We start from the raw sequence: 12,540 nt of genomic DNA, 5'->3' as shown, positions 1-12,540 counted from the left end.
TAGCATCAGTTTTAGGCGGCAGATAGCAGTGGGTCTCACCTTATTATGAAATGTGTAAGTTACACGTGTTACTCATCACAAAACCTTTCTTTTGGGATTAAGGCACCGCCTTTTTGTGTTTAGATTCCAGAGGGAAGATTCAGACAGAAAGGATGACCTGATCTACCTGGTAAAGAACCTGGGCCTTGCACATGCCGTGTTCTAACGTAAATATAGGCCGCACAGGTGGCAATAGGCTTCCACAAGGTGGAGAATTTTGTGCACAAGAAAGTCTTTGTGATATCCCTGGCAACGGCCACTGTTGAGCATAAGCATATGCTGCTTTGTGGACCTCACTGTTAAGGCACTGCTCTAGTGTGTGGATGGGCCCCCTGTGTGGTGTTGAATCCAGACTATGGCAGCTGACTGGCTGTCCCATGGGTGACACAAATTTGGCTGTAGATTTGGGATGAGAGGGGTTTCGCCACTCTGGGGGTCACTCACCAGGGAGCCCACCGGAAGGTCATGTGACCTGTGGTGCAGGCAGCAGTAGCGGTAAAATGCATGCTTCTCCCGCCCACTGATTGGGGGGGCTCATGCCCCGTGCCTCCTGAACACAGACCTGGGAGGTGAACGTCCGGCTCAAGCTGCTGGAGATCGTGAGCTACGCCTCCAGAGCCTGTAAACGAGCCCGCGGGCCGAGCCCGGGCGGGAGCCAGAGACCGAGCCCCCCCCCCGGCCCACAGCTGCCCACCGGCCAGGACCCCCACCTGGCCGCTCTCGCTGACCTGTAAGCAGGGGCGTGACCGGGACCGTTACCCCCCCCCCCCCCCCCCCCACTAAATGAACTGCACCTGATGCTCTCACTAAAGAATGAAATTAACAGGACAGGAGCCCGGTGTCCTCGATGCTAGCTGTGGCCCTGTCTGTTGGCCCTGCCCACTCATTCCCCACGCACTGTAAGCACGAGGCCGAATATTCTTCTCTCGCACATTACAGGGGAACCCAGTGGAACTCCTGTCTGCCACTGAAATTTGATGTTCTTGACAATTCAAGGTGTAAGATCACAAATATAATGCTTTATGTAAAAATCACTACTGGTGATTGAAAGCAGTGGAGTTCCAGGACACTGGCTTAAAATTTTGAGAAAAAAAAAAAAACGTTCCAAAAAAGCCTACTCTTCATAGGGTTAAGTATGCTTTATTTCCCTGTTCATAGTCTGACCTGTTATTTTGTGAACCTGATGAAACATGCTTCTGTCATTCTCTCTCTCTCTCTCTCTCTCTCTCTGCAGGCAGTGTGGAAATGCTGGCGTTGTACCCCCCAGTGCCTTCGCCCTGCATTATCAGTACTTTTACACTAAATACCCGCCTCGTTTCGATGCCCGCGCCGTTGTCCAGCGGGCACTGAAGGACATTATCCACGAGCTGGCGTACCCGCCCGCCTCCCGTCCGCAGGCCCTGCCAGACGTGGTACTGGACACGGTCGCCTGCCTGTTCCAGGTCATAATGGATGAGGGCGGGGCTGGAGGCGGAGCTACAGAGGAGACGGACATGAGGCTGCTCAGCGGCATGGCCGTTGGCACGGTGATCTCCGTGCTCTGCGAGGTCCGCGCTGACGTCCACCTGACCGTGGAGTTCCCGTGGGCTACCCGGGCCAGAGTGGTGGCCTGGGTTCTCACTGAGCTGCAGAGGAACGCGGGTTCCGCTCAGGCCCTGAAGGGGGCGCTGTGCACCAAGGAAACCCGCACCGCCGCTGCCATAGCCACAGCGGTCACCGTGGAGATCAGACGGCTCTGCCACGCTGCACACGCCTCGCCCAGCCCTGCCATGGCATTGCCGGCACTTGGGGAGGAGGCCGTCGCTGGGGCAACAGCGACTGAAGAAGTGGAATCAGCAGAAAGGCAGGATGACTCAGCTGAGCCCCCGCTGGACAATTTGGGAACTGCAGTCCCACAGGTGGTTGTGATGGAGCAGAGGGAGTTGCAGGTAACAGTTTAACAATACAGTTTAACTGGCGGGCAGTATAGCATCATAATGGTTAGGCACCTGGGCTTATGCACATGCGCCATCGCTTTGTTTCCCAGGTGAGACACTGCAGTTAGGCCCCTTAGTCTGCTTCATTAAATATCGCTGATCATGCCGTGTTTGTGAAGCGTGTTGAAGTTGCTCTGTATGGGAGCGCCTGCTAAATGACTAAAGCGTTAATGTAACTGGCCCACAGCAGACCCGCGACACCACCGCCGTCTCCACGGCGATCACCGCTGCCGTCCCCAACGCTGGCATGACAGTGATGGAGCGCGGAGGAGACGCCGTCGCCGGGGCGACAGAGGGCAAGGAAGTGGAACCGGCAGAAAAGCTGGAGCCCCCGCTGGCCGATCTGGGAACTGCAGCCTCACAGGTGGATGTGATGGAGGAGAGGGCGATGGAAGATGCTGTAAGTACTGGGCGCAGTGCTTTCGCCCTGGGAAACAGACAGAAACAAACCTTACATGCGCTTCATAATCATTCAGTGTGTTTCAGTTTTAACCCAGGAGAAACTATGGCAGGGGTTCCCAAACTGTGGGTCACAACCCCATATGGGGTCGCCTGATTTGAGCATGGGGTCACCTGAAAATTTTGTGGAAAATAAAAGAAAAAAAAATTAGCACAATTTTTAACATTTTTTGTCTCTTTAAAATATGTGAATATAGGATACTGCACGTCAAACATCGCAACAGCAAAACTGTAATAATGAGGCACGAGAGGTGGTGGTGTATCACCAGTCACAGCTAAAGGGTGTTGTTAGGTATGAGGTGTGAGAGTAGGTGGAGTGTTAGGGTCGCATAAATTTTGTGTGCGTTCATTAGAGATCGCATCAGAAAAAAGTTTGGGATCCCTGCACTATGGGTTCACTCAGTGAAAGTGCAAAAACAGCGGCACCTCAGATTATGGCATCTAATCGCTTTCTAAGGATGAACGTTACAGTTTAATAAACTGGCGGGCAGTATTGTAAATTGTAAAATGCACTAAACTGCCCAGCAGTATAGCAGAATGGCTTGGGAACTGGACTTATAAAATAGTTTGTAGCTTTCATTCCTGCATGAGGAATAGCTATTGTACCCTTGAGAAAGCTGCTTTATCTGAATTGCTTCAGAAAATAACTGACGGTAAATATGGACTTGATATAAAAAAATATAACCTGTGGAAGTTTCATTGTGTACAAGTGCCTGCTTAGCATCTGAAATGTACATTTAACTGGCTTCCAATGGAGTCTATGCTGTTCAGTTTTATGTCCTTAGTTAGTACTAGTAATATTGGTATGGTGCTTGGCAAAATAGCATTATCTAGCTTGCTGGCTGGGAAACGGCAATAAACTCTCAGTTATTGAACATGAAAGAAAACAAATTTAAATAATAATCATTACAGTGAGTGGATTGATAGTAAAGAACGTAGCCTTGTTTGCGGTTCATCTGTTTCCAGCCATTGCAGTGATGCAAGCACTTGTGGCATATATCCGTGTTCGTGCATTATACTGATTTCTTAACATTTCGTAACATAACAGTTAAAAATGAGATTTAATTTTACTTCATGTTGTTTGTATTTGGTTGGGTATATCAGCATGTATATCATGCTATGTAAAAGTTGTGTAAGTCGCTCTGGATAAGAGCGTCTGCTAAATGCCTGTAATGTAATGTAATGTAAAGTGTCTAGATATTAAAATGAGCAAGTACGAGTAGAGTTAATTTGGGGGGCGACATAGCTCAGGAGGTAAGACCGATTGTCTGGCAGTCGGAGGGTTGCCGGTTCAAACCCCGCCCTGGGCGTGTCGAAGTGTCCTTGAGCAAGACACCTAACCCCTAACCCCTAACTGCTCTGGCTAATGAGAGGCATCAATTGTAAAGCGCTTTGGATAAAAGCGCTATATAAATGCAGTTCATTTACCATTTACCATATCGTGAAGTCGTGCGTGTCTTGTTACAGTGTGCTGTGGATGCACAGAAGGGGCCAGAGGGGCTTGCGGAGGGAGACTGTCAGCCAGGGGACCGCCCACAGAGTGAGTGTCCCAGATCTTGTGCTCTGGATGGATAGCACTGACATTTATCTCTTCCTTTTACATTCACTATGGAAATATTAATACTCAAATAGTAGCCCCTTGCTGAGTTAAATCCAGAAAATGCACTGTGAAACCAAAATGATTATTCTACTACATTAATTGAGTATTCTCAAGCTTAACTGCTTAACTTAAATGTAAGGACCAGTGAGTCCTTGAGCAGATAGCTGCCTCGCTAAAACGGTTCAGGGTGACTGGTTTCCTAGGATCGTCTGATTAAACTGGACTCTGGGGTTTTGCGGTTGACATGAACGATGAAGGGAATCCGTCTTTTTCTCAGAGCGGGGAAGGAAGAGTGCAGTGTGGAGGTTCTTCGGCAGGGTTTGGACTGCCCTGAAGCGCTCCCTCTGCTGCTGCAGTGTCTCTGAGGGGCGGGAATGAAGGGGTGTGGTCCAGCCCCCACCCTCCCCCTCCCCACCTAGACCCAACCGCCCCCAGCCCACCTCTGCCCTGCCCTCCCTCCCCCACCCCTGCCCCGCCCACCTCTGCCCTGCTCCCCCTCCCCCACCTCTGCCCTGCCCCCCCTCCCCACCTAGACCCAACCGCCCCTGCTCACCTCTGCCCTGCTCCCCCTCCCCACCTAGACCCAACCGCCCCTGCCCACCTCTGCCCTGCCCTCCCCCACCCCTGCCCCGCCCACCTCTGCCCTGCTCCCCCTCCCCACCTAGACCCAATCGCCCCTGCCCACCTCTGCCCTGCCCCCCCTCCCCCACCCCTGCCCCGCCCACCTCTGCCCTGCTCCCCATCCCCACCTAGACCCAACCGCCCCTGCCCACCTCTGCCCTGCCCCCCTCCCCCACCCCTGCCCCGCCCACCTCTGCCCTGCTCCCCCTCCCCCACCCCCACCTCTGCCCCGCCCGCCTCTGCCCTGCCCCTCCTCCCCCACCCCTGCCCCGCCCACCTCTGCCCTGCTCCCCCTCCCCCACCCCCACCTCTGCCCCGCCCCGCCCACCTCTGACAGTACTGGAAACCGACGGACTGGAGACATGTAATTTAGGATCTTTATAAGACTTATAAAGCGTATTTTTCTCCTTATTCTTTCCCAGTGTTCACTCTCTGCAGTATTTCACCTTCCTTACTGTCAATGTTTCTTTCCTTTGATGTAGGCTATATGTAATTTTTGAGAGTTCTCTGTATTCTATTTGTTTTAATAAAAAAAGAAACCAACCGACTCTTGCCGAGCACACTGAAGAGAGCCGTTTCAGGAATTTTCAGGACCAGACATCAGTCTAAGACCAAAACCCACAGCCGTCACTTCAATTTTTCTCTTTTATTCTGAACCAGATTCTGCTGCTTTGGGAAAAGCTAGTTGATGATCTCCATAGTGAGTGGAAACGCTGTGCACTGTGTTCTGCATAGTTTCACTACGTTTGTTATCTATGCACCAACGCACTCGACACTGCAAGTTTATTTCAGTGAGGAAGTTTATGATATTTTAGTTTAAAAAGTGAAAGCGGTAAGTGTACATATTACATTCACAAAATAGGATTTTCAGTTAAGTAACAAACAAATCTACAGTTTGACTTAAAAACAGGTTTGCCTGTGTTTTATGCTTTTATGCTTCTCACATAAACAACCTTAATGGTTTACTTGTTCTCTCTCATTTGAGTAGCGACGGGTTATTTATTCTGTGTGCGTCACTTCCCAGAGTCGGCTAATCTTTGTGATTGTAACCTGTAGGTGCCAATAGTTGCTGTAGGGGGCGCTGATGCAGCATTTAAGCGAGCAACTCTGGAAATGCATTTTTTCTTTTCTCTAAATATGAAAGAATTATCATCACAAATTGTCATATATTGTAACTCCAACAGATGGCGATATTTTAGAATGAATCCAACCAAGTGCCATGCTTGCTAAGATGTTAAACATCCATGCATTATGATAATTAGATATTGATAATTTGATATTCATTTGAGTTTTTACTGATTCACCCACAGTGTATTGTCATATAACTTTTCGTTGACATACTGATTTAGCATATACTGTAGTCTCACAACAAATTTGCACTGAATCCATTAAATTACAATCAAAATTAAGAAGCACGGCAATCATTTTCCATATCATTTAGCATTTTTGAGGTCCAGGAACTGAAGTGTGTAATCAGTTTTCGTAATTAATCAACTCAAATATATTCCAGTTAACTTGATTTTCAAAGGCATTGCAATATAATGCCTCACTGAGCATAACAAAGAAAACTGATTGCATAAGGTTAAATGATTTTTCAAATTACCTGCCGATTTCATGTTAAATATGACAACTATAATTATAGCCTCCAATTTTGTTTCAAATTAAGTTTCAAACTGAGACAGCTTCAGATAATTTTCCATAATTTTTCCATTTTATAACATGGCTGAAGACTTGGGGATTCATTCAAGTATGAACCAGGAAAACTTTGAGGGAAAAGTGAAAACTATTTTTAAAAGTTGGTTAATCAAAATAAATTTAAAATTTTTATTTAGTACAGCTCACACTAAGGTGTCCTAAGGGGGTGAACAGTTAAAAATAAATAGAAAATTCAGAGATAAATCTGTGTTAACAGTCAATTACAGCTGCACAGAAAGTTCAATGAAAAGAAAATGTTTTGGAGAGGCTTTAAAAGTTTTTACGATGACACATCAGGTTAAAATATATTTATGAAATTAATTTTACTAAATATTTTTCACAAGTGCTTCACAGCATATCAAGGCCTAAACCCACACAAAACCAGGCCTATAAAATGACAGTCACCCTTGGTGGGATATAAGAAGAAGCCTTGTAATGAGCCAGACTCATCCTCCTTTGGCCAGCACAGAGTGTGAAACATCATCACAAACATGGTCCAAATCAGTCTAAATCAGTTCAGGGCTGGTTGTTTGAAGGCATGTGTGAAAATGTAAATGAAGGTTGTATGAAAATCAGCTCCAGGTTTATTGTTCAGTGATTCAGTAAACAAAGAATTACAGTTGTCCAGGTGTGAAATATATAAAACAGTGAACCAGCACCCCAGAGTCTTTCCTGCTCAGATGAATTTATGACATTCCTGAAATGGCATTTCGGATTATTGAGTTATACAGTAAGTCAAGCGAAAACTCACACTCAAGTATAACACACAAATCTGTTGCATTCATCGTGTGGTTTGTGTGGATAAATTCAGGAATAACTGAGCCAGAATGACTGTACTACGTGCAGGTAGTGAAAACAGAAACACAGCAGTGTTCCCACAGGGTCGCGCTGGTGGTGGTGATTCTGTAGTGTTGTGTCTGTATTCGTTAATTAATCACAACCCATCCATGCCTATTCAATGAACTTCCTGCACCCTGAAATCCGTACCATCCTATGAACAAGGGACTCTTTACATTGCGTGACTTGACGTATTGAGTCGGTGAAACGGGGGTGGATTTCACAGATGTTGCAGAGGAAGAATCTGGAGGCCCGGCTCACCAACACCAGCGTTCTCAACGAAGGTCAGGCTGCTGTCGAGCATCACTCCGAGGTTCTTGGCAACCAGAGTGGCAGTTATTACAGTGCTGTCTGGAGAGGTCCTGCCGGAGACGAGGACTTGGCAGGGATGTAGCGTAGCTCAGTCACGGCCAGATTAAGTTTCAGGTATCAGCTGTTCATCCAGGATGTGATGTCACAGGGCAGGCTGACGCGTGTGAGTGGACCTGTGTGTCAGGTGGGGGAGGAAAGGAGAGAAACAGTCGAGTGTCATCCTCCAGGTCCAGTGAGCAGGCATTCAACCAGTGATCCAGTGGAACCTGGCACATGGGATATAGATAGCTATCCACAGATAAAGAAGAGATGAAAAGGCTGGAGAATGATTCATCATATTGCATTAAAATGCAATTAGTAAGAAAGATTGCCAATAAATGTGTGTGAAATTACATTACTGTTGGCTTAGTGTACCTTTAACTTCCTGTCACATGACGTGGGGAGTCCCTCGTTGTGCTAGGGTGCGGGCAATTCCTTGAATAAATACGATCTGTGTCTTTCAGAGTGATAATGATAATGGCCTCAACCAAGTGAATGGCATGAGTAGACTCCTGAGAGTTTAAGAAGCATAACATGCAGCATTCACTGACACCTATGGGCAATTTAGAGTCTCCAATTAGCCTGTCTGCGTGTCTTTGGACTGCGGGTGGAAACCCACACGGACATGGGGAGAACGTGCAAACTCCACACAGGAAGGCCCAGAGCAGAATTTGAGCCCAGGAAACTCCTTACTGTGAGGAGACCGCTGACATTCTGGAATGACGTCAAGAACAGTGTTCTCCACTTATGTTAATTAAGCGCGAGGTGCCTGACTTTCTCAAGGAAGAGTGGTGTCTCATTCCACCGGCTGAACTCCAGAGAGCAGTGAACATTGGTCTGCACCACCACACATACAGGCCGTCTGTCCAATAGGGTGTCTTCGTTCCTTATTCCGTATGCACTAGTCTGGATCTGCAAGCACTGGATTTATTTTCCATTAAACTCCAGAGTATTGTTAATGGTGCCATTAAACAGAGCACAGTACAGGTGCAAAGCCGACCACACTATTAACCACAAGTGCCAAGTTTCATTTTGTGATGCTGCCATGAAACAACAGAAGAAGAAAACAGTTGCTGGGAGGACGACACTTGTTTTGGCCCCCTCTTTTTCTCAGTTTCCCTTAGGCTACCATTACAATCGAGGGAAATAACACACAAGCTTGAATTTCATATAAAATTGATTCTTAAAAAATTGATCATTCTTTCATGAAATGTAAAAGGACATCTGTAATAGCAACAGAACATTGAACATACTCTTGACATTTCAAAATGTTTGGTTAAGGTTGCAAATTGGCATGCTCCATACTCAATTTTGGATGGATGAGGTTGCAAATTGACATACTCCTTACTCAATTTTGGATGGATGAGGTTGCAAATTGCCGTGCTCCATACTCAATTTTGGTTGGGTGAGGTTGCAAATTGACGTGCTCCATACTCAAGATACTCACTTTTATCTGATTTTGTCAGTCAGACAGAAATGTTATGCATGTGTCAATTACATAATTCTGAGCAGCTCTCCTGCATGTTTGTAATTTACAAATGTGAGAATTGGGGGCCACGGTGGTGCAGTGGGTAGCCCCCTCACAGTAAGAAGGTCGAGGGTTCGAATCTCGGCCGGGGCCTGTCTGTGTGGAGTTCTCTCCGTGTCCGCGTGGCCAGTCCGGGATCTAATCCTGCTTCTTGCCCAATGCATGCTGGGATAGGCTCCAGCAACCCCTGCAACCCTGCTCAGGATAAGATGATGGATGGATGGATGAAATGTAAGAACTTACCCAATATAAAGGCCAAATACACATTTGTAAAGAAATGCATGCCTTTTGCTCTTACTTTACACTCTTTTCTTATCTTTGTTTTTCAAAGGCTGAATCAAGGCTGTAGGAGATCAGACAGAAATCAGCTGCCACATTATAATTATGAGAGCTGTTTATCCCTGTGTATATCATGTATTTATTTTATGGCAGGTATTCAAGATTTTGGAGAGAAATTAGGGCACTACGCCATTCATATAATAAACATATTATTGTTTTTTGTTCTACAGTACAACCAAGCATACACATAAAATATATACATTGAAAGTATAAGTTAAGAAAGCGTCAAGTTAATTGTTAGATACCAGCCCTCTGCCCACTTCTTTGGTCCATCTCCTTGAAGAGTTTCTAAGTAAATTTGGCCCTACACTTCACACGCCCTGCTTCTGATCAGATCGGAAAACACAGCCTCCAGTAAGTATTAATAACATGAACAGCGGCGTTTTTGTCTCTTGAAAGCATAATGGCGCTGAACAATTGTTAATCATTTGATTACATGTTCTTGTCATAATCGCCGAGCTGCAAAATACCATTGAATTTAACAAAATGTTTTGTAATCAAACGAATCGCGCCAAATATAAGACATGTGATAAGCGCTTCTGTTAAAGTGAGATTACTCGCTCCTGAACACCTCGCTGTCTGTGATCTTCAGTGGCGATTGATTGCAGTCATTCATCGGGTTAACAAAGCTTTCGCTCAGAGAAGCAGTGTTTGGGCGACACAATGCCCAACACAGCACACCAGTTGCTGATGGATCTTATGTGAAGGCGTTTTTTTTCTCTGGAATGGGAGGCTATGATCTTTAAACAGAAGTAACAATATATTAGATATCAATAACATGGTGGATAATGGATCGGAGGAATTTAAACATTTCGCATCCATTTATTTCTGCATCAATTTCCCAGCCAATAGGGAAGTGGTACAATGACGCTCTTCCTATTTAAAACGCGCATGATGACCCTTTGATGAGACCGAGACGGCAAAGAAAGAGTTAATTCCATTGCTGTTGCACAAAATATCCCTCTGGATTGTGTCGTCTGATTATGGGGAGGGAAGATACTTGAGGAGAAGCAACAGATCCTTTGGTGGAAAACAACCTCGCGCGTTCATCTTCAAACCGATTCCAGTCTGTGTTGCGTTTTTTCTCAAACAAGCAATAGATGGAATGCTGGATGCAGGCATCAAAAAGAACATTACACGCATCTGTGCAGTTTGCTCCACGTCTCTTTGAAACTATATTTCCTCTGGCTAAATGGATTTTGGCATTTCATTCAGTGTCGACGGAGAGTTTAGTTAACGAACGTGAGACATTTGCGTAATTTACTTTATCCGTAAAGACTGAATAATTGCCGTGCTACTTGTTTACAAATGCACCTTTATTCAGGGATTCTAAAAGACATAGTTCTTATTTGATCATTTCCGAAAACTACTCATAGGTCGCAAAGTGTTCTGGGCGAAAGGACCTGGTATAGCTGGAAGCAACTAGAAGTAACTTGAATGTTCCAAGGCTGTTGCTTCATTTGGGACGATAATCAAATTATAGGCACCGTTCCACTGGATTATTTTCCCCTTCAATTTTATTTTACTGATATTTTGACATTCGGATTTCATCATCACTTTTCCAAATACAGCGGACTAATTACGTGTTCCATTTACAATTTAAATCATATTTGTAAAATAGTTTTTTTTAAATTCCAGATTATTCCTACATTAAACTCGTGAGCTGTAATGAAATATTAGCCTATAGCGTCTGTGGCTATTTTTTTCCTATTTTAAACAGCATAATTTCTATTATGTCTGAATGGACACATGATTCGGATCATAGCAACCCATTAATTTGAGACCTGACCTTTGTCACACCTTTCTTAGTGGAATCACAGTGGATTTAGTAGCAAAAGGGGTGTCATCAAGTAAAACCAAAAAGAAAAGGGTGTTTTCAAAGGTCAGTCTTTCCGTCTAAATCTATGATCAGCTCGGTGTGTGTTTCGTCTTACCGTGGGCGCAAGTCTGGCAACAAACCTCCGTCTAAAACATGTCTGAAGGAAGAGATGGCCAGGGGGGAAGACTCGGACAAAATAGTCATCAACGTCGGTGGCACGCGACACGAAACCTACAAGAGCACTCTTAGGACCCTCCCGGGGACCCGCCTGGCCTGGCTCGCCGATCCCGACACCCAGGCGAACTCGGATGCGGACACCGGCCAGGTCCCAGGAAACGAGTTCTTTTTCGACCGTCACCCGGGAATATTCGCCTACGTATTGAACTATTACCGGACTGGCAAGCTCCATTGCCCGGCCGATGTTTGCGGGCCATTGTTCGAGGAGGAGTTGGCGTTTTGGGGCATAGATGAGACGGACGTGGAGCCTTGCTGCTGGATGACATACCGCCAGCACAGGGATGCAGAGGAAGCACTCGATATATTCGAACCTCCGGACCCGGACGACACCGACGATGACAGGGAATTGCCGAGGCGCTTTGGCATCGAGGACTGCCCGGACAGATCGCGGGGCTGCCGCCAAGTTTGGCAACCAAAGATATGGGCACTTTTTGAGGATCCATACTCATCCAGAGCTGCCAGGGTAGGTGTTCCTTCTGTCCTTTGGTATTTGTAAGCGATTGTGCTACACTAATGCGAGGGAAAGCGATCAACAGGTGTTTGGGCTTTTTTCTTTTTGCAAAATATTATCGTATTGTGGAGCTGCCGAACTGATATGTGCGTTTACCCTACTGTAACGGAAATGTCATACATATTATTATTGTATTTAAAATGTTATATCAGGTAGGCTATTCGTGAGTGATTTGCTTAGAGGCAGGGAGAGGCGCAGACGAGCCTCTTTCCTCTTTGGGTTACCATTGGAAACAACGCAGGCGTGCTAAAAGTGGATTATCATTGAAATGACTTATTGATTGTGAGTGTTTTGATGCACTCACGACAATAGCGTTGCTTTTCGTCCGTATGTATATTTATAAAAGGATTCACTATGAGCCCATAAATTATTTAATATTATTAAATATAATTATATCGTGCCATTGTCTAAGTTACATTATTAGTAATGAAGAGATTATAGGCGTTATAATGTCGCTCCAGATCTGTAGCCTACACGAAAGAGAATTAAGCGATGCCGTTGAGGCTACCTGGCGTGAGATGAATGAAC

General features: G+C 45.8%; 1 protein-coding gene and 1 long non-coding RNA gene across 2 annotated transcripts in view; both read left to right on the top strand.

Moving 5' to 3' along the window:
- The first annotated feature begins 2,335 nt into the window (after positions 1–2,335).
- On the top strand, positions 2,336–4,449 carry LOC118208518. The gene is made up of 3 exons (XR_004761578.1): positions 2,336–2,415; positions 3,942–4,014; positions 4,352–4,449. It is a non-coding gene; the product is annotated as an uncharacterized LOC118208518 (long non-coding RNA).
- Positions 4,450–10,048: 5,599 nt separating this feature from the next.
- The window catches only part of kcnc4 (potassium voltage-gated channel, Shaw-related subfamily, member 4), a 46,474-nt gene continuing 43,982 nt past the window's right edge, over positions 10,049–12,540 (top strand). Inside the window, exon 1 of the mRNA XM_035382141.1 lies at positions 10,049–11,964. Within this exon, the coding sequence (XP_035238032.1) occupies positions 11,350–11,964 (615 nt within the window). The 5' untranslated portion in view covers positions 10,049–11,349. The remainder of the gene's footprint in view (positions 11,965–12,540) is intronic.

The sequence above is a fragment of the Anguilla anguilla genome, chromosome 11 (genome assembly GCF_013347855.1).
Source record: "Anguilla anguilla isolate fAngAng1 chromosome 11, fAngAng1.pri, whole genome shotgun sequence".
Taxonomy (NCBI): Eukaryota; Metazoa; Chordata; class Actinopteri; order Anguilliformes; family Anguillidae; genus Anguilla; species Anguilla anguilla.
Note: the sequence above shows the minus strand (reverse complement) of the source record. Positions and strands in the feature narration are given on the sequence as shown.